The 22,574-nt window shown below is 44.3% G+C and overlaps 1 protein-coding gene across 1 annotated transcript in view; it reads left to right on the forward strand.

Annotated features, from left to right (window-relative positions):
* LOC140210690 (uncharacterized) overlaps positions 1-16,990 on the forward strand; it is a 65,168-nt gene extending 48,178 nt beyond the window's left edge. The window contains exons 6-7 of the mRNA XM_072279887.1: positions 1,778-1,966; positions 13,817-16,990. Of these exons, the coding sequence (XP_072135988.1) occupies positions 1,778-1,966; positions 13,817-13,908 (281 nt within the window). The 3' untranslated portion in view covers positions 13,909-16,990. The remainder of the gene's footprint in view (positions 1-1,777; positions 1,967-13,816) is intronic.
* Positions 16,991-22,574: the final 5,584 nt, after the last annotated feature.

Raw genomic sequence — 22,574 nt, forward strand, 5'->3', positions numbered from 1 at the left:
AATCAATCCTGGAATACGTATGATGAACATGAGAAAAAAATGAGTACTCTCTATCTGCTGAATGCAAAACACGCCAAACATTAACAATATCACATTTCATTAAAAAAGATTGGATAAAGGAGGAAGATCTACTAAAAGTCAATCATTTAAAAGATGAGCAATCTAAAACAGGTTCTAAGCCACAGTTGAAGTCTCCTCCTAAAACCAGAGAATACAGACTTAAATCTGATAAAAACAAAAAAAAGTGTTCAAAAAAACCTGGATCATCCGGGGCATACAAATTAGAAAAAACCATTAATTTATTATCTAATTTACCTGACACTATAACAAAACGCCCATTGGTATCAGACACTACATTATGTTGAACGAAAGAAACTGAACTGTCTATAAGAATTGAAACTCCTCTAGCCTTAGCCTGAAAGGAGGAATGAAACAATAATTCCTTCCAACTGCTGAAAAGATGTAAATTATCACATTTATGAATGTGTTTCTTGTAAAAAAAATTTGAGTCATTCAGTTTCTTAATATAATTAAATATCTTATTATGTTTCACAGGATGGTTTAATCCTTTTACATTAAAACTAAGTAAATTAATAGTATGGTCCATTTTAAATATTGCTTAAAGAGAGGTTAGACTAAAAACCGCTGGAATGTATATTAAATCCAAACAATGAGTTTTAAGATAAAGTAACCAAGCAACAAGTGAAGTTAAGAGAACCAAACAGCTGATAGAAAAGCAAAAAAAACAACCCTCAATCCCCACCCCCCCACCCAAAGAAAAAAAGTCGACCAAAGGGCAGTTGACAGCTAAACCTACCAACATTATCCTCCCAAAACAATCTACTGCCTGAGCTCCAAAAAATTTCCAAGGCTAACTGCATTCCTACAAGACACAACAAAAAACAGAGCAAAATTAAACTTATTAAAAAAAGCATCATGATAAAATATAGTATACAATATTAAAAAGAACTAAGAAAAATCAGAACATATTAATTTGGACACTCTATATGTGTCCTCTGCTCCTAGACTCCCCCGCTATAGGAAACATCCTCTCCACATCCACTCTAGTCCTAGACTCCCCCACTAAAGGAAACATACTCTCCACATCCACTCTGTCTGTGTCCTCTGGTCCTGGACTCCCCCACTATAGGAAACATCCTCTCCACATCCACTCTATCTGTGTCCTCTGGTCCTAGAGGACACCACTATAGGAAACATCTTCTCCACATCCACTCTATCAGTGTCCTCTGGTCCTAGACTCCCCCACTATAGGGAACGTCCTCTCCACATCCACTCTATCTGTGTCCTCTGGTCCTAGACTCCCCCACTATAGGAAACATCCTCTCCACATCCACTCTATCAGTGCCCTCTGGTCATATACTCTCCCACTATAAGAAACATCCTCTCCATATCCACTCTATCTGTGTCCGCTGGTCCTAGACTCTCCCACTATAGGAAATACACCTCTCCACATCCACCACATCCATTCTATCTGTGCCCTCTGGTCCTAGACTCTCCCACTATAGGAAACATCCTCTCCACACCCACTCTATCTGTGTCTTCTGGTCCTAGACTCTCCCACTATAGGAAACATCCTCTCCACATCCGCTCTATCTGTGCCCTCTGGTCCTAGACTCTCCCACTTTAGGAAACATCCTCTCCACCACCACTCTGTCTACGCTGATGAATCAACCTGCTGAGTTTACAGCACTGCAGCCTCTTGCAATCGTGCAATATAACCCATGATTATTTTGGTGTTTCTCTGGTTTTACCACAGATGGATGCAAGCTTGGATCCTGGAGCGCGTGGAGTCCTTGCATGAGGAACCAGCGGACTTGTGGCTACAAGTGGGGATCGGAGACCAGAACTCGGCAAGAGCTCCCTGCCTCAGAGAATCTCTCTGAGCCCTGTGTTGCCCTGAAGATGACAAGGAAATGCAGGATAAAGAATAGACACTGCCCTGGAGGTAAGATGCTTAAATAGAGTTGTGATTCCTTCTTATGAAGTTTGGACTATTGTGCACTATGGTCTAATAAATAACAGTAAAGTTAAGATTGGATAGTGGGGTGGAAATATGTCTTCTTCACTTGGGCAAGGTGTAGCACCTACTTAGACCCTCTCCCAACCCTCTCGATCAGTGTCACGTGAAGCCTTGGGAGCACGGGGTGCATATCACAAGTCCTGGTTATGTGACCACTGATGCCAGGCTGCCAATCTCTGAAGAGTATTCATAAAGGCTGGGGTCACCCATCTTGTAAAGATACTGCCAGAAGAAGAGAATGGCAAACCACTTCTGTAGAAAAATTTGACCAAGAACAGTTGTGGTCATGGAAAGACCATGCTCACCCATGTCGTATGAAATAGCACATAACAAATGAACAGTTACTAAGAATCGAGGATCCATACTTTATACTTTATACTTTATTGTCACCAAACAATTGATACTAGAACGTACAATCATCACAGCGATATTTGATTCTGCGCTTCCCGCTCCCTGGATTACAAATATTAAATATTAAAAATAGTAAAAATTAGTAAATATTAAAAATTTTAAATTATAAATCATAAATAGAAAATAGAAAAATGGGAAGTAATGTAGTGCAAAAAAAACCCAGAGGCAGGTCCAGATATTTGGAGGGTACGGCCCAGGTCTGGGTCAGGATCCGTTCAACAGTTGGAAAGAAGCTGTTCCCAAATCGAGCTGTACGAGTCTTCAAGCTCCTGAGCCTTCTCCCGGAGGGAAGCGGGACGAAAAGTGTGTTGGCTGGGTGGGTCGTGTCCTTGATTATCGCATCCGACAGCGTGCAGTGTAACGTGAGTCCAAGGATGGAAGATTGGTTTGTGTGATGTGCTGCGCTGTGTTCACGACCTTCTGCAGCTTCTTTCGGTCTTGGACAGGACGACTTCCATACCAGGTTGTGATGCATCCTAGAAGAATGCTTTCTACGGTGCATCGATAAAAATTAGTGAGGGTTTTAGGGGACAGGTCAAATTTCTTCAGTTTTCTCAGGAAGTAGAGGCGCTGGTGGGCCTTCTTGGCAGTGGACTCTGCTTGGTTGGATCAAGTCAGGTCATTTGTGATATTGACACCCAGGAACTTAAAGCTTTTGACCTGTTCCACTTGCGCACCACCGATATAAATTGGGTCGTGCAGTCCGCTACTCCTTCTGAAGTCAACAACCAATTCCTTCGTCTTGCTGTCGTTGAGGGATAGGTTATTGTCTTCGCACCATGCCACCAGGTTCTTAATTTCTTCTCTGTACTCAAACTCATCATTACCCGAGATACGGCCTACAATTGTTGTGTCATCAGCAAACTTACACATTGAGTTTGATGAAAACTTGGCTACACAATCATGGGTGTACAGTGAATACAGCAGGGGGCTGAGTACACAGCCTTGTGGGGCACCGGTGCTCAGAGTGATTAGGTGGTATTAGGTGGTATTACAGGTGGTATTCCAGTTAGGGCTAGTGTCCGACAGCTCCAGAAGCTGGCTCAATCCTGATCATGGATATTCCCTGTGTGGAGTTTTCACACACCGCTCTGACTGTGCAGGTTTCCTGCACGTGGTTTCATTCCCTCCCACATTCCATAGACATCCCTATTGCGTAATTGTAGCTTGCCCCAACTGAGTAGGTAGTTGGTAGAAGAACTAAGGAAAGCTTCCTTTTCTGTGCTGTATGGGTCTATGTATCTCAGTCATTACCTCCAGGACCAGGGCACACTCCTACTGTCCACCACCCTCCACTTTCACTGTGATAGAACATAGAACATGGACTATAAGATATTGGAGCAGATTTAGGACACCTGGCCCATCGAGACTGGCTGATTTATTTTTCTTGTCAACTGCCTTATCCTGCCTTCTCCCTGTAACCTTTGCCACCCTTACTAATCAGGAACCTATCAACCTCTGTTTTAAAAATACTCAATGACTTGGCCTCCACAGCTGTCTGTGGCAATGAATGCCACAGATTCACCACCCTCAGGCTAAAGAAATTCCTCCCCATCTCTGTTCTAAATGGACATCCCTCTATTCTGAGGCTGTGCCCTCTGGTCCTGGACTCACCCACTATAGGAAACATCTTCTCCACATCCGCAGGTATGAGGCAGAAAGGTGGGATTATTATGGGATTTGTGCATTTGGGAGCCCGATGTGTGAATACGGTGGGCAGAGGCTTCCTTTTCCATGCTGTATGGGTCTATGAGTCTCTGTTTACATCTAGGAGCACGGCACATTGATTACGACCATCCACCTTTGTTACGATAGAATACAGAACGTTAAGGGCTCTTCAGCCCACGATATTGTGACAACACTTTAACCTGCTCTAAGATCAATCTAACCCTTCCTTCCCACACAAAGCCCCTCCCCCCATTTTTCATTCAACCATGTGCCTATCTAAGAGTTTCTTAAATGTCCCTAATGTATCTGCCTCTGACACCACCCCAGCAATTACTCACACCAGCTACACAGACGGCACTGCCCGAATCCACGCCCGCCCCTACCAATGAGGACAAGTATCCTTGAACGTGACAACATGAATAAATAACAAGGTGAAGAAAGCAAGTAGGATGGTGGCCTTACATAGAACAGAGAACAGTACAGGCCTTTCGGCCCATGATGTTGTGCCAACTCTTTAACCTACTACTCTAAAATCAATCTAACCCTTCCCTCTGACATAGCCCTCCATTTTTATTTCATCCGTGTGCCTATCTAAGAGTGTCTTAAATGTCTCTAATGTGTTTCATTAATATATGTCTCTAATTAGTTTGCAGATGACATGAAGATAGGTGGAGGGGCAGGTAGTGTTGAGGAAGTAGAGAGGGTACAGGAGGGCTTAGACAGATTAGGAGAATAGGCAAAGAAATGGCAGATGGAATACAGTGTCTTTAAGTCTATGGTCATGCACTTTTGTAGAAGAAATGAAAAGGTTGACTATTTTCTAAATGCAGGGAAAATATAAAAACTGAGGTACAAAGGGACTTGGGAGTCCTTGTGCAGGATTCCCTGAAGGTTAATTTGCAGGCTGAATCGGTGGTGAGGAAGGCAAATGCGATCTTAGTATTCATTTCGAGAGGACTAGATATAAAAGCAAGCATGTAATGTTGAAACTTTATAAAGCCCTGGTGAGGCCTCTCTTGGTGTATTGTGAGCAGTTTTGGGCCCTTAATTTAGAAAAGATGTGCTGAAACTAGAGAGGTTCACGAAAATGATTCCAGGATTAAATGGCTTGTCATATGAAGAGCATTTGATGACCCTGGGCCTGTATTCACTAGACTTCAGAAGAATGAGGGATAACCTCATTGAAACTTGTCAAAAGTTGAAAGGCCTTGATTGGATGTGGAGAGGATGTTTCCTATGGTGGGAGAGTCTAGGTCCAGAGGACACAGCCTCTGAATATAGGGGCGTCCTTTTAGAGCTGAGGAGAAATTTCTTTAGCTAGAGAATGGTGAATCTGTGGAATTCGTTGCCACAGGCAGCTGTGGAAGCCAAGTCATTGGGTATATTTAAGGCAGAGGTTGATAAATTCTTGATTAGTCAGGGCGTGAAGGGGTACAGGGAGAAGGCAGGAGATTGGGACTGAGAGGGAAAATGAATCAGCCATGATAAAACGGCAGAGCAGACTCGATGGGTTGAATGGCCTAATTCTGCTCATATATCTTATGGTCTTATGATATCTGCCTCGACCACCAAACACAAAATGCTGGAGGAATTCAGCAGGCCAGGCAAAAAAGAACAGTTGACGTTTCGGGCCCCTTATACTTTCCGCCACTCACTTTAAGAATCAGCAGTGGGAGGGACTTTGACATTTACTAGAGAGAAGACTCAATCTACACGCACATTGAGTATCTCCGGTGCATGTGAGCTTGATTTCAATGTTTAAGAGAAGTTTGGATAGATACATGGATGGTAGGGGTATGCAGGGCTATGGTCCCAGTGCAGATAGAAACATAGAGACATAGCAGACCTACAGCACAATACAGGCCCTTCGGCCCATAAAGTTGTGCTGAACATGTCCCTACCTTAGAAATTACTAGGCTTACCTATAGCCCTCTATTTTTCTAAGCTCCATGTACCTATCCAAAAGTATCTTAAAAGACCCTATCGTATCTGCCTCCACCATCGTTGCCGGCAGCCCATTCCACGCACTCACCACTCTCTGAGTAAACAACTTACCCCTGACGTCTCCTCTGTACCTACTCCCCAGCATTAAACCTGTGTCCTCTTATAACAATTGCAGCACGGAAACAGGCCATCTCGGCCTTTGTAGTCCGTGCCGAACTCTTACTCTTACCTAGTCCCACCAACCTGCACTCAGCCCATAACCCTCCATTCCTTTCCTGTCCATATATCTTTCCAATTTGACTTTAAATGACATCAAACCTGCCTCAACCACTTCTTCTGGAAGCTCGTTCCACACAGCTATCACTCTCTGAGTAAAGAAGTTCCCCCTCATGTTACCCCTAAACATTTGCCCTTTAATTCTCAACTCATGTCCTCTTGTTTGAATCTTCCCCACTCTCAATGGAAAAAGCCTATGTACGTCAACTCTACCTATCCTCCTCATAATTTTAAATACCTCTATCAAGTCCCCCCTCAACATTCTACACGCCAAAGAATAAAGATCCAATTTGTTCAACCTTTCTCTGTAACTTAGGAGATGAAACCCAGGTAACATTTTAGTAAATCTCCTCTGTACTCTCTCAATTTTATTGACATCTTTCCTATAATTCGGTGACCAGAACTGTACACAATACTCCAAATTTGGACTTAACAATGCCTTATACAATTTCAACATTACATCCCAACTCCTATACTCAATGCTCTGATTTATAAAGGCCAGCATACCAAAAGCTTTTTTCACCACCCTAATCACATGAGATTCCACCTTCAGGGAACTATGCACCATTACTCCTAGATCCCTCTGTACTACTGCATTCTTCAATGCCCTACCATTTACCTTGTATGTCCTATTTTGATTAGTCCTACCAAAATGTAGCACCTCACATTTATCAGCATTAAACTCCATCTGCCATCTTTCAGCCCACTCTTCTAAGTGGTCTAAATCTCTCTGCAAGCTTTGAAAACCTATTTCATTATCCACAACTCCATCTATCTTAGTATCATCTGCATACTTACTCATCCAATTTACAACCCCATCATCCAAATCATTAATATATATGACAAGCAACATTAGACCCAGTACAGATCCCTGAGGCGCACCACTAGTCGCCGACCTCCAATCTGACACACAGTTATCCACCACTACTCTCTGGCGTCTCCCATCCAGCCACTGCTGAATCCATTTTACTACTTCGATATTAATGCCTAACGATTGAACCTTCCTAACTAACCTTCCGTGTGGAACCTTGTCAAAGCCCTTACTGAAGTCCATATAGACAACATCCACCACTTTACCCCCATCCACTTTCCTAGTAACCTCATCAAAAAATTCAATAAGATTTGTCAAACATGACCTTCCATTCACAAATCCATGTTGACTGTTCCTAATCTGTCTATCCAGATAATTATATATACCATCTCTAAGAATACTTTCCATTGATTTACCCACCACTGACGTCAAACTCATGGGCCAATAATTGCTAGGTTTACTCTTAGAACTCTTTTTAAGCAATGGAACAACATGAACAATACGCCAATCCTCCGGCACCATCCCCGTTTCTAATGACATTTGAAATATTTCTGTCAGAGCCCCTGCTATTTCCACGCTAACTTCCTTCAAGGTCCTAAGGAATATTCTGTCTGGACCCGGAGATTTATCCACTTTTATATTCCTTAAAAGCGCCAGTACTTCCTCTTCCTTAATCATCATACTTTCCATAACTCTTCTTGTTTCCTTTACCTTACACAATTCAATATCCTTCTCCTTAGTGAATACCAAAGAAAAGAAACTGTTCAAAATCTCCCCCATCTCTTTTGGCTCCGCACGTAGCCATCCACTCTGATTTTCTAAGGGACCAATTTTATCCCTCACTATCCTTTTGCTATTAATATAACGGTAGAAACCCTTTGGATTTATTTTCACCTTACTTGCCAAAGCAGCCTCATATCTTCTTTCAGCTTTTCTAATTTCTTTCTTAAGATTCTTTTTACATTCTTTATATTCCTCGAGCACCTCATTTACTCGAAGCTGCCTATATTTATTGTAGATCCCTCTCTTTTTCCGAACCAAGTTTCCAATATCCCTGAAAACCATGGCTCTCTCAAACTTTTAACCTTTCCTTTCAACCTAACAGGAACATAAAGATCCTGTACCCTCAAAATTTCACCTTTAAATGACCTCCATTTCTCTATTACATACTTCCCATAAAACAAATTGTCCCAATCCAATCCTTCTAAATTCTTTTGCATCTCCTCAAAGTTAGCCTTTCAGATCAATGGGACAAGGCAGTTTAAATGATTCAGCATGGACTAGATGGGCCAAAGGGCTTTCTGTGCTGTAGTTTTCTATGACTCTATGACTGAATCCTGTGGCAGACTATAGAGTTGCAGGCACACAATGTGACTCTCCTGTCCTCCCCAAGATCACGACACACAGATACACAGAACCTTGTGTCGCTGTGTACAGATCTACTGTGTGGGATTCTTTCAGAAAAGAGCGGATGGAGTTCTCTCCACATCTTGGATACTATTTGAGGTAAAGGTTTTGCTTTATCTGCCACATTACATCAAAGCATTGAAGCACACAGTAAAATGTATTGTTTGTATCAGTGACCAACACAGTCCAAAGATGTGCTGGGGGGACCTCTGGTATCACCATGCTTTTGGCACCAACATAGCATGCCGACAACTCACTAACCCTAACGCATGTCTTTAGAATGAGGGAGGAATCCAGAGCACCAGGAGGAAACCCATGCAGTCACGGGAAAAACCCATAAACTCCTTACGGACAGTGCAGGAAATTACACCCCAATTGGTCAATAATGGCATTATAAAGAGTTATGCCAACCACTGCGCCAGAATGCCAGCCCATGGGAGGTCTCTCCCTGGGCCAACAGCTGCAGATGGATGATCTGGTCTTATCAGTGTGCAGTTTGTGGGGTTTGAATGCAAACTGGCTGTCTACTTCCCAGCATCACATCTTCACTGGTGATTTCAAAATGATTTAAGATTCAAAGTTCAAGGTTGTTTAATGTCTTTTCCAGTACGTAAGTGTAAAGAAGAATGAAATAATTGTTACTCCGGATTTGATGAAGCATATAAAAACACAATAAGATAAAGAAGACAATAATAAAAAATCCACAATAACTATAAATACATAAGATAGTTTATGTACATAGATTGATTGTATGTCCATAAAGTGATGTTGGGCACAGGAATGTCTGTACATAAGGTGACTCTGACAGGAAATGATAAAGTAGTGGTGGTTGGGGGTGTGGAGAAGTGGGTTAGTGGGTGGAGGTGTTGATCCGTCTTACTGCTTGGGGAAAGGAACTGTTTTCGAGCCTGGTGGTCCTGGCGTGAACGCTACTGTATGTAGCCTCCTCCCTGATGGGAGTGGGACAAACAGTCCATGAGCAGAGTGGGTGGGATCCTTCATGGTGTTACCGGCCTTGATTTAGTTGAACATTCAAAGTAAATTTATTATCAAAGTGTGTTTATGTCACCATACACAACCCTGAAATTCACGTTCTTGCAGGCATTCACAGTAGATACAAAGAGACACAATGGAGTCAATGGAAAACTACAAACAAAGACAGACAAAACTGGACAGAGATGTTTGTATGTCTGATCAACTTAAGGGCTTTCTCCCAAAATCCTCAGCAAAGACTGAATTTCAAAATAGTTTCTTCTGCACCAGATTTTAAAAACATGTTCATTTAATAGTAAGATTGAAGTAGTATATAACTTACTGCCAAGGACGGGGAGATCTTGGCTACTTTTAATAGCCAGTTGGTTTTGTGACAAAAATATCTTGAATGTTTTAATTGTAATAAACTCAAAGTTTTGGAACGAACATTTCAGAATTATTGCAGGTTAGTACTAAACTGCAGTCAGACTGGGGTCATTTTTAAAATTAGTTTCTTGTTTGTTTACCAAATTCAGTAGATGACTTTTCTTAGGGAATGGATATAAAAAAAACTCTGATCTGAAACTGAGTTTGCCTGGAATACCAGAGGTTTTACAAGTGCTCCAACCCTACTCATCTCATCATCTGGCCATCACCTCCTTCTGGCTCTCTAGTTCTCCTCCTCCTTCCTTTTTTCCCGTGGTCCACTCTCCTCTCCTATTAGATTCCTTCTTCTTCAGCCCTTTTACCTCTTCTACCTATCGCATCTCAGTTTCTTATTTCATCTCCTCCTTCCCCGCCCACCCACACATCTTCCCCCTCACCTGGTCTCACGTACCACCTGCTAACTTGTACTCCTTCCCCGACAACCCCCCCACCACCAATTTTTTATTCTGCCTTCTTTCCTCTTCCTTTCCAGTCCTGATGAAGGGCTTTGGCCTGAAACTTCAACTGTTTATTCCCCTCCATTGATGTTACCTGACCTGATGATTGCCTAGAAATCTACTTTTACTTATTGTGGCTGCCAAACTGTATTTCCAACTCCTGTTTCACTGGATTCTACACAATGAAGAATCATGGAAGTATAGAATTATACAACATGGAAACATGCCCTTTGGCCCATCTCATCCCATGCCAACCAAAGCCTAAGAACTTAGGAAACAGCATTAGGTAAAAGCCTTTCAGTCCCTCTAATCTGCTCCACCATGGCTACTAATGGCTATTCCACATTTTGCTCCAATGCAAAGTGACCCTTCTCTCCTCATACCTTCAGGCTTCATGTTTATCAATCACCATAGACATAGGAGCAGAATTAGACCATTTGGCCCATCGAGTCTGCTCTACCATCCCATCATGGCTGATCTATCATCCCTCTCAACCCCATTCTTCTGCCTTCTCCCATAAACATTGACGCCCTTACTAATCTAGAACCTATCAACCTCCGCTTTAAATATACCCAATGACTTGGTCTCCACAAACATCTGTGGCCATGACTACCATAGATTCACCACCCTCTGGCTGAAGAAATTCCTTCTCATATCTATACTAAGTCAATGTCCTGTTCTGTGGCTGTGCCCTCTGGTCCTAGATTCCATCACTAGGGAAAACTTCCTCTCCATATCCACTTTATCTAGGTCTATTCAATAGATTTCAATGAGATCCCCCCTCATTCATCTAAACACCTTCAATGTACTTGGTGAATTAATAAAATGAATGGTTCTGTTATGGACTAGAGGCAGGGAACTTCAAAGATCCACATTCCTCCTTCATATCTCTGTCTGAAACAGCAGACAACATGTCCCTCAAGTTCTAGCACCCTTTCCTCACCATCTAGAGGAGACATCTCCTCTGCATCCATCCTATCAATCCATCCCATCAGGAAGGAGGTACAGAAGCCTGAAGGCACGCACTCAATGATTCAAGAACAGCTTCTTGCCCTCTGCCATTCGATTTCTTTTTTTTTAACACTAATTTTTTATATTGCAACACCAACAAACGACATTCAATACAACCAGTTGCCGATTACATTTTGACAGTTTAACCCAGCCACCCCCAACTCTCATCACCATCCCCCTCCCCTCGTCCTCTTCCTCATCCCCAACCCCCTCTCCATCCCTCCCCCGACTCTCCACCCCTCTCTCCCCCCATCCCTCTCCCCTCCACCAACCAACTGAATAGTAGTGCATACACAGACAGAGCATTCCTATTTTAACAGAAGATCTTTTAAGTTAGATATCAGATTTGTCCACATTAAGACTGTGTTTGCTCATGTATCATTTACTCTTGCTGATGATAGTTCCAGGTAAGAAATGTCCAAAAAGCTCTGAAGCCAGTGAGTATTTGAAAAATCATGGGGAGGTTTCCATCGCTGGACTACGATCTTCTTAGCTGCAGTCTGTCATGGTCCGGTCCGTGAAGTCCGTATTCCGGTTCACGGTCCGGTCCATCGACCCTTGCTTCAGGTTTTCCTGTCTACCCTCTTTCTGTTCTTGTTGAGCTCTAATTGAGCCAGCTGATGCTCATTGGGGCTGGCTGCATAAATACCTTCAGAGAACAGAACGTGGCTGCTGGATTGTCCTTGTCCTTACTCCTTGTATCCCTTCGTCTGCCTTCTGTTTCCTCGCCTGAAGCCCTACCTTGTCTTGCTGGTAACTCTCGCCTCGCCTGAAGCTCTTGTCTCGCCTTGCTTTGCCAGAAGCCTTGCCTTGTCTTGCTGGTAACTCTCGCCTCATCTCGCCTGCAGTCTTGTCCTGGAGCCGCCCTGTACCTAGCTCCCTTCCTGTCCCTTGCCTCCACCCAGGTGAGCCAGGTCGTCTGCCGTTACCTGCAGTTGGCTCTGTCCCTTCCCGTCCCTTGCCTCCGTCGGGTAAGCCAGGCCGTATTGCTGTTACCTACGGTTAGTTCTGTCCCTTCCCGACCCTTGCCTCCGTTGAGTAAGCCAGACCGTCTTGCCGTTACCTGTGGTTGGTTCTGTCCCTTCCTGTTCCTTGCCTCTGTCGGGTGGTGATCCACACCCTGCCCAGGAGTACCGCGCCCTGCCCAGGAGGAGCCTCTGGCCTTCGGCCTCCAGTCAAGTCTCCAGCCTCCAGCCTCCTGCCAAGCCTCACCTCTAGCCTCTAGCCTCTAGCCTCTAGCCTCAAGCCTGAAGACTCCAGCCTCCTGCCTCCTGCCAAGCCTCACCTCAAGTCTCTAGCCTCTAGCGTCAAGCCTGAAGACTCAAGCCTCGTCCTGCCTGCCAGCCTAGCCTCGTCCTTGCCTGGTTCTGGGGTCCGAGCCAGAGGCAAGACCCAGGTACTGGGTCCTTGTCCAGTCTCAGGCTCGGAGCCCAAGCCCGGGCTCCTAGCTCTCTTGTCCAGTCCTGTTCCGGGTTCCCGGTTTTCCTGTCCATGTCCTTGCTCTCACCCTGTATCCTAGTCCTGTCCCTAGTCCTTCAGTGTCTGTGTCCTGCACTTGGGTCTGTTCCCAGCCACCGCCCTATGACACAGTCAGGCCTGCCAGCCAGACTTTGCGTGTTTTTTCCATAAGGGAAAGGTGGGAGTCATCCTTCAGAAAATGTACAACGGGGTCCATTGGTAATTGTACCCCCATTAGTTCGGTAAGAGTACTGATAACCTTCCCCCACAAACCAAAAACCCCTGGACATTCCCATACAACATGTATAAAAGAGCCAACGGTTCCGTGGGGGCAAAATGAGTGCCATTCGATTGCTGAATGCACATTGAACCTATCAACACTACCTCACCACTTTTTTTATTTCTGTTTTTGCACTACTTATTTAATTTAACAAAAGTATATATACATATATACTTACTGTAATTCATTTTTTTTCTATTATTATGTATTGCATTGTATTGCTGCTGCAAATTCAACGAATTTCATGACATATGCCAATGATATTAAATCTGATTCTGAATTCTGAGTTCTGACTTCCACTGAGGTTGGGTCATAGATTAAAGGTGAAAGGTAAACAATTGGAGGAGAACTTAAGGGGCAACTTCTTTCTCTCAGAGGATGGTAAGAGTATGGAACGAGCTACCAGTGGAAGTGATGGATAAGGGGTTCAATTTCAACATTTAAGAGATGTTCGGATAAGTACATGGGAGGGATATGGAGGGCTAAGGTCCAGGTGCTAGTTAACAGGTCTAGGTAGAGTAAAGGTTTGGCATGGGTCAGATGGGCCAAAGGGCCTGCTTCTGTGCTGTAGCACTCCACGACTCTATGTTTGACTTGTGATTATCAGTAAAGAAGGAAAATAATCACATAATTATCTCTTTTTTGCCTTGCAGACAAAAAGATGCATAGAAACAGAGGGGGCAGGTGGAGGAATAAAGGTCTGACGAGTGGCAGGAGATCAGAGGAGGGCAACTCCTCCTCCTAACGTCCAGGGCTCATTCAAGGAGGGAGTGAGGGCAAATGACCTAGACTTAAGGTGGAGCCCTGAGGACTCAGCAGTACAATGAAGGCACACCAAAGACCGAGAGGAGAGTACATCCTCCTATCTGAAGTGGACACTGTATTTTATGTAGATTTCCCCAGACCTGGAATGCCTTTCACCTTCCAGGAACCTATCATTACAGTAGCTTGGGCAGAATTACTAACACTGAGACTGGACAGTAGAGCAATCGTTAGTGACAGCCAGACTGAGTTCCCTGAACAGCCATGAGTTCCAACACATCACCCAATGGTGGACGTGTCATCAGCTGTCAGACTTCAATTTCCTCTCTAACCCATCAACCATCCTTCAATCCCACTCATATATCCCTTGCCTACCTCTCCTGCTCTCCCAATACCCCCTCCCACTTCTCCACTCATCTTCCATCTCTACTTCTCTCCCAATATCCCCTTCCAACTCCACCCCCTTCCATCTCTAAATCCCCACCTCTACCTCTCCCTCTCCTAATACCTGTTTCCCAAATCCAACACTTCCTTGCTGCTATCCCCCTCGCAGCTCTACTCCTCTCCCAAAACCCATCTCTGATCTCAACCCCTTACAAATAACCCCCTCCAATACCCTCTCTCACCTCTACACCTCTCCCAATACCCAACTCCTATTTCAACCTGTTACCAATAACCCAACTCCACCCCTTTCCGAATACTACCTCCCAACTTAAACTTCTCCTACCCCTACCTATCACTTGCCTCTTCCTCTTCCTTTTAACTTCCTCTTCCCACTTTCACCTCTCTCCTCCTTGCCTCTGTTCACATCCCACCACAACTCCCCTTCTTTTCCAGCTCCTTCCTTGCCTCTCCTTGGACTTCACCATCCCCCAATCAACTAGTTCCCAGCTTCTATCTCCAACATCCTCTTCCCCTTACTCCCCCTCCTTCACCTTCCCTCTTCCCTCCACACCCACGCCTGTGCCTCTTCTTTCACAACCTACATCTTGGACCAAACGTTTGGACATCTCCTTGCAGATTTGGTTTGTCATGTTCCTCAGTGATTGAGATTGGGATATTTTATTCGTAAGCATGGATAAGGCTGATGTCAAAGAAGATTTCACGAGGAGCCAGCTGGAATTTGTTGAAATGTCAGAGCATTTCCTGTACCTCCACCCTGTACTGTGTCTCTGGAAGTACTACATCTCCTTGTTAGGAATACTGTCTCGATGTTGCTCCAACCTTTGCACTGCATTCTTTTCTGACCTGCACACATTAGCAGCTACCTGGACTCCACCGTACTGTCCCTTCAAGGGGGCTGTGTTAAAATCCCAAACCACAATGTTGGTTAGTCCTTAGCTGGAGACTTTGTCCATGACTACATGTCCGAGACTAACAAACAGACTAAATGAATATTGTTCCCTCACCTGGTACCAGTTAGAACAGCATTCTTATTCTTCTTCTTAAGCCCATCATCCCTTCTGGGGCACAGGCCACCAACAACAGCTTGCCAGAGTCCTTTGTCATGAGCCAGTCTGCCACGTTCAGGCGTAGTTGCATTATGGTCTGTAATGATGCCTGACTGCATCAAATATATTGTTGGCAATTGTTCATACTTGTAGAACCCAGCAAGTCCAATCACATTTCCTCACTTTGCCCATGGTCCTCCATATCTTACTTGTGTTCCTCTCTCTTTCATTTACCCCACTTCCTTTCCCCCTTCAAAGGCTCATTTCTGTCCCATGCCCTCCCTTTCTCATCCTGTTGTTTATACCAGTTCTCCCTCAAACCTCCTCTCCATTCTCTTTCATCTCCTTCCCCTCGATTTCAGCTCCTGCAGCTCAGCATCTCCTCTCCCCTATGGCCACTCCATCTCTTGACCTGCCTAATCCCTGTCTCAAACAAATAAAGCATGTTATGCAATTGTGAACAGTGTGAAGGAAAAGAAAACAACAGCTGGAGGAATTCCCTGACCTGCTGAATCCTCCAGCATTTTGTGTGTATGTGTTACTCTGGATTTCCAACATCTGCAGAATCTCCTGTGTTTTTGGTTAGCTGAAGGAAGTCAATGTGTCAGGCAGCATCTGTGGAGAGAAAAAGCAGTTAACGTTTGAAGTCAAGACCCTTTGTCAGGACTCTCTTCTGAAACGTTGACTGTCCACTTCCCTCCACAGATTCTGCCCAACCGGCTGAATTCGTCCAGCAGCTGTTTTTTTTTGTTGTTGGAGATTCCGGCACCTGGACATTTAAATATAATTCCTTTCTCTCTCTATTTCTCTCTGTCTCTGCCTCAAACTTCACCTGTCAAGGTTCTAAGCTCTGCAGTTCCCTCTGCCCCACCCCTTCAATCCTACCTTTATAAACTTACTTCATTGACCAAGCTGTTGACAGCGCCTTGATGGCAAACCAGTTAGTGGTTGTTAAGGGTTCTACATCAATGCAGCTGTTGTTGTTTGTGTTGTTAACAAGTTGGAAACAGGTTCAGAATATGAATTCTGCAACCTGCCTATCTCCCCGAGTATGAAATGTACAATGGCCTGGTTTTTATAGTGGAAATAGTAAGTCTAAGAGTGGTGAAGCAGACAGGGTTAATCACAGTAAACTGGATATCACTGTCAGTGATATCTCACACCACAACCATACTTAGTGCAGTGAGGTTGGGGGTGTTGGCCCACTTTTGGAACAGAAGTTTGTGGGACCTCTTTCAAGGATAAATGAAAGTTTAACTGAGTGATAACTGAAGGTGAAAAGCCTCTCCAGCCCTGAATAAGTAATGTTACAAATGTATTGTTACTGGTTTATTATTGTCACATGTGCCAAGATAGAGTGAAAAACTTGCCTTGCATACTGTTCATACAGATCAGATCATCACACAGTGTATTGAGCAAAATGAAGTGTAAACGCTGCCAGAACAGTGCAGGGCAGGTGAACAGTAAAGAGCAAGATCATCATGAGGTAGACGGTGAGGCCAAGAGTCTCTTATCATACAAGAGTCTGATAACAGTGGGAAAGAAGCTGTGCTTGAAGCTGGTGGTACATACTATCAGACATTTTTAGTTTCTGTCTGTCGGGAGAGGGGAGAAGAGAGAATGACCAGGGTGGGGGTGGGGGGGGAGGTCTTTGTGGAACCTTTGTCCTTCAGAAGGTAAGAGTTCAGTCTAGAAGGAATGCAACAGTTTAAGGAAGTCTACTTTCTCTGAGGAAATAAAGGAAGGATGATAGACACTGGTCTTACCAGCAAAATCCCAGATTTTGAAAATAAATATAACTTATGTAAAAAATATATCAGTATTTCATAGAAACATAGAAAATCTATAGCACAATACAGGCCCTTCGGCCCACAATGCTATGCCAAACATGTCCTTACTTTGAAATTACCTGGGGTTACCCATAGCCCTCTATTTTTCCAAGCTCCATGTACCTGTCCCTTAAAAGACCCTATCGAATCAGACTACACCACTGTCACCGGTAGCCCATTCCACGCACTCACCACTCTCTGCGTAAAAAAACTTACCCCTGACATCTCCTCTGTATCTGCTTCCAAGCATCTTAAAACTGTGCCCCCTCATGTTAGCCATTTCAGCCCTGGGAAAAACCCTCTGACTATCCACACGATCAATGCCTCTCATCATCTTGTACACCTCTGTTAGGCCACCTCTCATCCTCCGCCGCTCCAAGAAGGAAAGGCCAAGTTCACTCAACCTATTCTCATAAGATATGCTCTCCAATCCAGTCAACATCCTTGTAAATCTCCTCTGCACACTTTCTATAGGTTTCCACATCCTTCCTGTAGTGAGGTGACCAGAACTGAACACAATACTCCAAGTGGGGTCTGACCAGGGTCCTATATAGCTGTAACATTACCTCTCAGCTCTGAAACTCAATCCCACAGTTGATGAAGGCCAATGCACCGTATGCCTTCGTAACCACAGAGTCAACTTGTGCAGCAGCTTTGAGTGTCCTATGGACTTTGACCCCATGATCCCTCTGATCCTCCACACTGCCAAGAGTCTTACCATTAATACTATATTCTGCCATCGTATTTGACCTACCAAAATGAGCCACTTCACACTTATCTGGGTTGAACTCCATCTGCCACTTCTCAGTCCAGTTTTGCATCCTATCAATGTCCCGCTGTGGCCTCTGACAATGCTCCACACTATCCACAACACCCCCAACCTTTGTGCCATCAGCAAATTTACTAACCCATCCCTCCACTTGCTCATCCAGGTCATTTATAAAAGGTTGGGGGTATAAAAGAAGGGGTCCCAGAATAGATCCCTGAGGCACACCACTGGTCACCAACCTCCATTCAGAATATGACCCGTCTACAACCACTCTTTGCCTTCTGTGGACAAGCCAGTTCTGGATCCACAAAGCAATGTCCCCTTGGATCACATGCCTCCTTACTTTCTCAATAAGCCTTGCATGGGTACCTTGTCAAATGCCTTGCTGAAATCCATATACACTACATCTACTGCTCTACCTGCATCAATGTGTTTAGTCACATCCTCAAAAAATTCAGTCAGGCATTTCCTTGCTGGCACTCCCTCTACTCTCTCTCCCTTCCCCCTCTCTCCTCCAATTCCCCATCCTCATCTCCCCAAACCCCCAATCTCCCCCCTCCACTCCCTACCTCTATCTAATTTCCTATTTTGTAATTTCTATCACAATCCCAGACCAAATTTCAGATTAAACTACAACTCCCAAGGTGGTTCTGTGTAGAGTTCTGCAGACACAGCAGGTGTTCAGTGGTTGAAAGATGAATTGAAAACGTGCTGGTATTAGAGAGGATCCAGAGGAGGCTCATAAAAGATGATCCCAAGCGCTACATGGTTCTTAGCCTGTACTTGCTGGAGTTTAGAAGAATGAAGGGTGGGGGAATCTCGTTGAAACCTATCAAATACTGATAGGCCCAGGGACGTGGATATGGAGAGGATGTTTCTTATGATGGGGAAGTCTAGGACCACTGGGCACAACCTCAGAAAAGAGGGATGTCCCTTTAGAACAGAGAAGGAGAGAATTTCTTTAGCCAGAGGGTGGTGAATCTATGGAATTCATTGCCACAGACAGCTGTGGAAGGCAAGTCATTGGGTATACAGTATGAACAGCAGAGGTTGATAGGTTCTTAGTCAGTCAGGGCATCAAATGTTACAGAGCAAGGTAGGGGAATGGGGTTGAGAGAGATAATAAATCATCCATGATGGAATGGCAGAGCAGACTTGATGGGCTGGATGGCCTAATTCTACTCCTATGTTTTATGGAAAATCGAAATTACTGCTGATGCTGGACACAGAGCATGCTGAAAACACTCAGTAGACCAGACAGCAACTGTTTTGGGCGAAGCAGTATTAATGGCTCTAGGGTATGAGCCCTACTGTACATAACATGGTGACCAGCTGAAATTCAGTTTCTGGGCACTTAGTACAATAGGTAGGGGTAGGGTTATATATAACTTCTTTCTACTTAACACACCAAGAACTTAGCGTCGTGGCTAACCTAACAGTAGTGCAGCACCTGCAACCCAGTTTCAGTTGCTGCCGCTGCCTGTAAAGAGTGAGTACGTTGTCCCTGTGACCACGGGGGTTTCCTCTGGGTGCTCTGGTCCCCCCCCCCCACATCCCAAAGATGCAAAGGTTAGCAGGTTAATTGGTCACATGGGTGTAATTGGGTGGCGCAGTCTCGCTGAGCTGGAAGGACCTCTTCCAGTGCGGTATCTCTAAATTTATAAAATAAACTTCCAAAAATCGGTGACATGGAGTTCAGACTCAACCAATGAGATAACCCCTATCAGGACTGGGATAGAACTGGTCCCTTGCAGCTCTGGCAGTCTGAGTTCAGTCCTGACCTCCAGTGCTGTCTGTGTGGAGTCCGCACGTTCTCCCGGTCGCTGTGTGGTTTTCCTCTGAATTCCTCCATTTCCCCTCCCATCCCACAGGTGTGCCCGTTGTCAGGTTAATCAGCTGCTGTAGATCATTCCCTGTGTGAGTGAGGGAGCAGAAAAGAATCAAGGATGAATGGATAGGCATGTGTGAGAGAGAGAGAGAGAGAGAACAGATTATAGAGAAGTGTCTAGGGCAAAGGTTCCCAACCTTTTTTATGCCATGGGGTATTCCCCTGCACAATAACCAAGGGGTCTATGGACACAGGTTGGGAGCCTCTGGTCTAGGCCAATGGGCCAGATGGAATTGTTCTGAAAGCCAGCATACATTCAATGGGCCAAATAGTCTCCTATGTTTTTTCTCCAGTGTAGCGATAGTCCCTCATAAAGCACTATATACCCTTGTCCAAGGTTTAGCTGTTCTTCTTCCTGGAGTGTGGCATGTTACCTGTAGTGGGGGAGTTTGGGACCAGAGGGCACAGCCTCAGAATAGAGACACATCCCCTTCGAACAGAGGTGAGGAGGAAGTTCTTTAGCCAGAGGGTGACAAATCTGTGGAATTCATTGCCACAGACAGCTGTGGAGGCCATCGCTGGGTATATTTAAAGCAAAGATTGACAGGTTCTTGATTAATCAGGGGGCCAATGGTTACAGGGAGAAGTCAGGAGGATATAGTTGAGAGGGAAAATAAATCAGCCGCCATGGAATGGTGGAGCAGAGTCAATGGGCCGAATGGGCAATTCTGCACCTGTGTCTTATGCTCCTAAGTTCATAAAACTATACGGACTTCACCAATCCTTCTAATCTCTAAATTTATCCAAAAATCGAGTTTTTTTTACATTAACAGTCCGACATGTAGAATAAGATTGCATGTTGAAGAGAGTTATTAAATTAAGATAAATAGTTTTCCTGATACAATGAATGTATCACTGCTTTACATACTGTATATATTAATTTATTGATTATTTATTTAGCTATACAGTGCAGGATAGGCCCTCGGCCCTTCAAGTTGCTTCACCAGCAAACACTTACTCAGCCCCAGACTAATCGCAGGATAATTTATAATGACCAATACATTTGCATAGCGAGTTTATGTTCCAGATAATCCATTATTTCTGTGGTCTTGCTGTTTAACATGATCAAATAAAGAAACTTGTTATTTACTTAAACAACGGTATTTTTATTCAAGTAAGAGTTGTTTCCCTTCTCCCTGTGTCTATGTTAGGGTCCTGTTTTATTGAGATACAACGTGGAACAGGCCCTTTGAAATTGTCATCCAACACCCTACCTGCTTAACCCTCGCTTAATCACAGGACAATTTACAATGACCTGTTAGCCTACTAACTGGCACGTCTTTGGACTGTGAGGGGAACCCAGAGCACGCTGCTAAGTGCCATTTGTTCCAAGGGGAAGACATAGAGACTCCTTACAGATGGGATGGAACAATGCTCAGTAGCGCTCGCTAACCGCTACACTACCGTGACCACTGCGTTCAGGGGTCAGAGGAGGGATGTGCTCTGGTGGCTCAGCCCAGCTCACCATTTGAGAGCTGCGGGCAGTCCTGTGGGAGAAAGTGTTAGGTGAAGCGCCTGCTAGTGTACAGTACGTTTGGCACACACACTTCGCAGTCAGCGAAACCGCACCAGCAACCTCGCTGTAGTTCCACCACTGTCTGTAAGGAGTTTGTACATTCTCCCTGTGACCGTGCGAGTTTCTGCCGGGTGCTCTGCTGTCCTTTCACATCTCAAAGATGAACAGGTTAGTAGGTTATAACTGGTCAAGTGTGAAATTTGGTAGCTGGGCTCATTGGGCAGGAAGGGCCTGTATCTTTCAATTTTAAAATTGAAATATCGTTGTTGGGATGCCTGTGCTGGGAACTTCCAGTAGGGGGAGTGTATTCAGTGTATGTGGGACACAGTGAAAACTGTGTGGGGGATCAACTTTATTCGCCATATATATCTACACCTATTAGGAATTTACAGTGGTGTGTTGTTCAGAGCGCAACATTCAGCAAAAATCGACAACATTCAACAATGAAAAAAATAAGTTTACAGGTTAAAATATGGATATGGAATACAATGTGCATACATACAGTACATAAATCCATACATACACAGACACACACATCACACACACATGTGTATACACATACACACTCGGATAATTACAGTGGTCACTTTATTAGGTACATCTCTACACCTCATTAATGCAAATGTCTAATCTGCCAATCATGTGGCAGCAATTCAATGCAGACATGGTCAAGAGGTTCAGTTGTTGTTCAGTCTAAACATCAGAATGGGGAAGAAATGTGATGTAAGTGACTTTGTGGAATGATTGTTGGTGCCAGATGGAGTGGTCTGAGTATCTCAGAAACTGCTGATCTGGGATTCAGTCTCTAGAGTTTACAGAGGATGGCATGAAAAGCAAAACAAAAAATATTCAGTCAGCCGCAGTTCCATGAGTGAAACAACCATGTTCATTGGAGAACTGTCATACTGGTTCAAGCTGGCAGGAGGGTGACAGTAACTTAAATAACCACACAAGACAACAGTGGTGTGACAGAGAAAGTAAACCGCGCTCAATTGTGCTTAAATTCCCTCGATTCAAGAGCAAGGCAGGGATTCTACGAAGAGCCTGGGGTAAGAAGAGGGTTTTTTGGAACGGGAAGTTAATATACTTCGATCATGATTACCCCCCGGCGGTCTACAGAAACGGAAGGAATGTTCCAAAGCAAAATGAATATTAAAGCAAGAAAAGATTAAATTCCAAATCCCGTACCCTGCTAA

Source organism: Mobula birostris, chromosome 2 (genome assembly GCF_030028105.1).
Source record: "Mobula birostris isolate sMobBir1 chromosome 2, sMobBir1.hap1, whole genome shotgun sequence".
NCBI lineage: Eukaryota > Metazoa > Chordata > Chondrichthyes > Myliobatiformes > Myliobatidae > Mobula > Mobula birostris.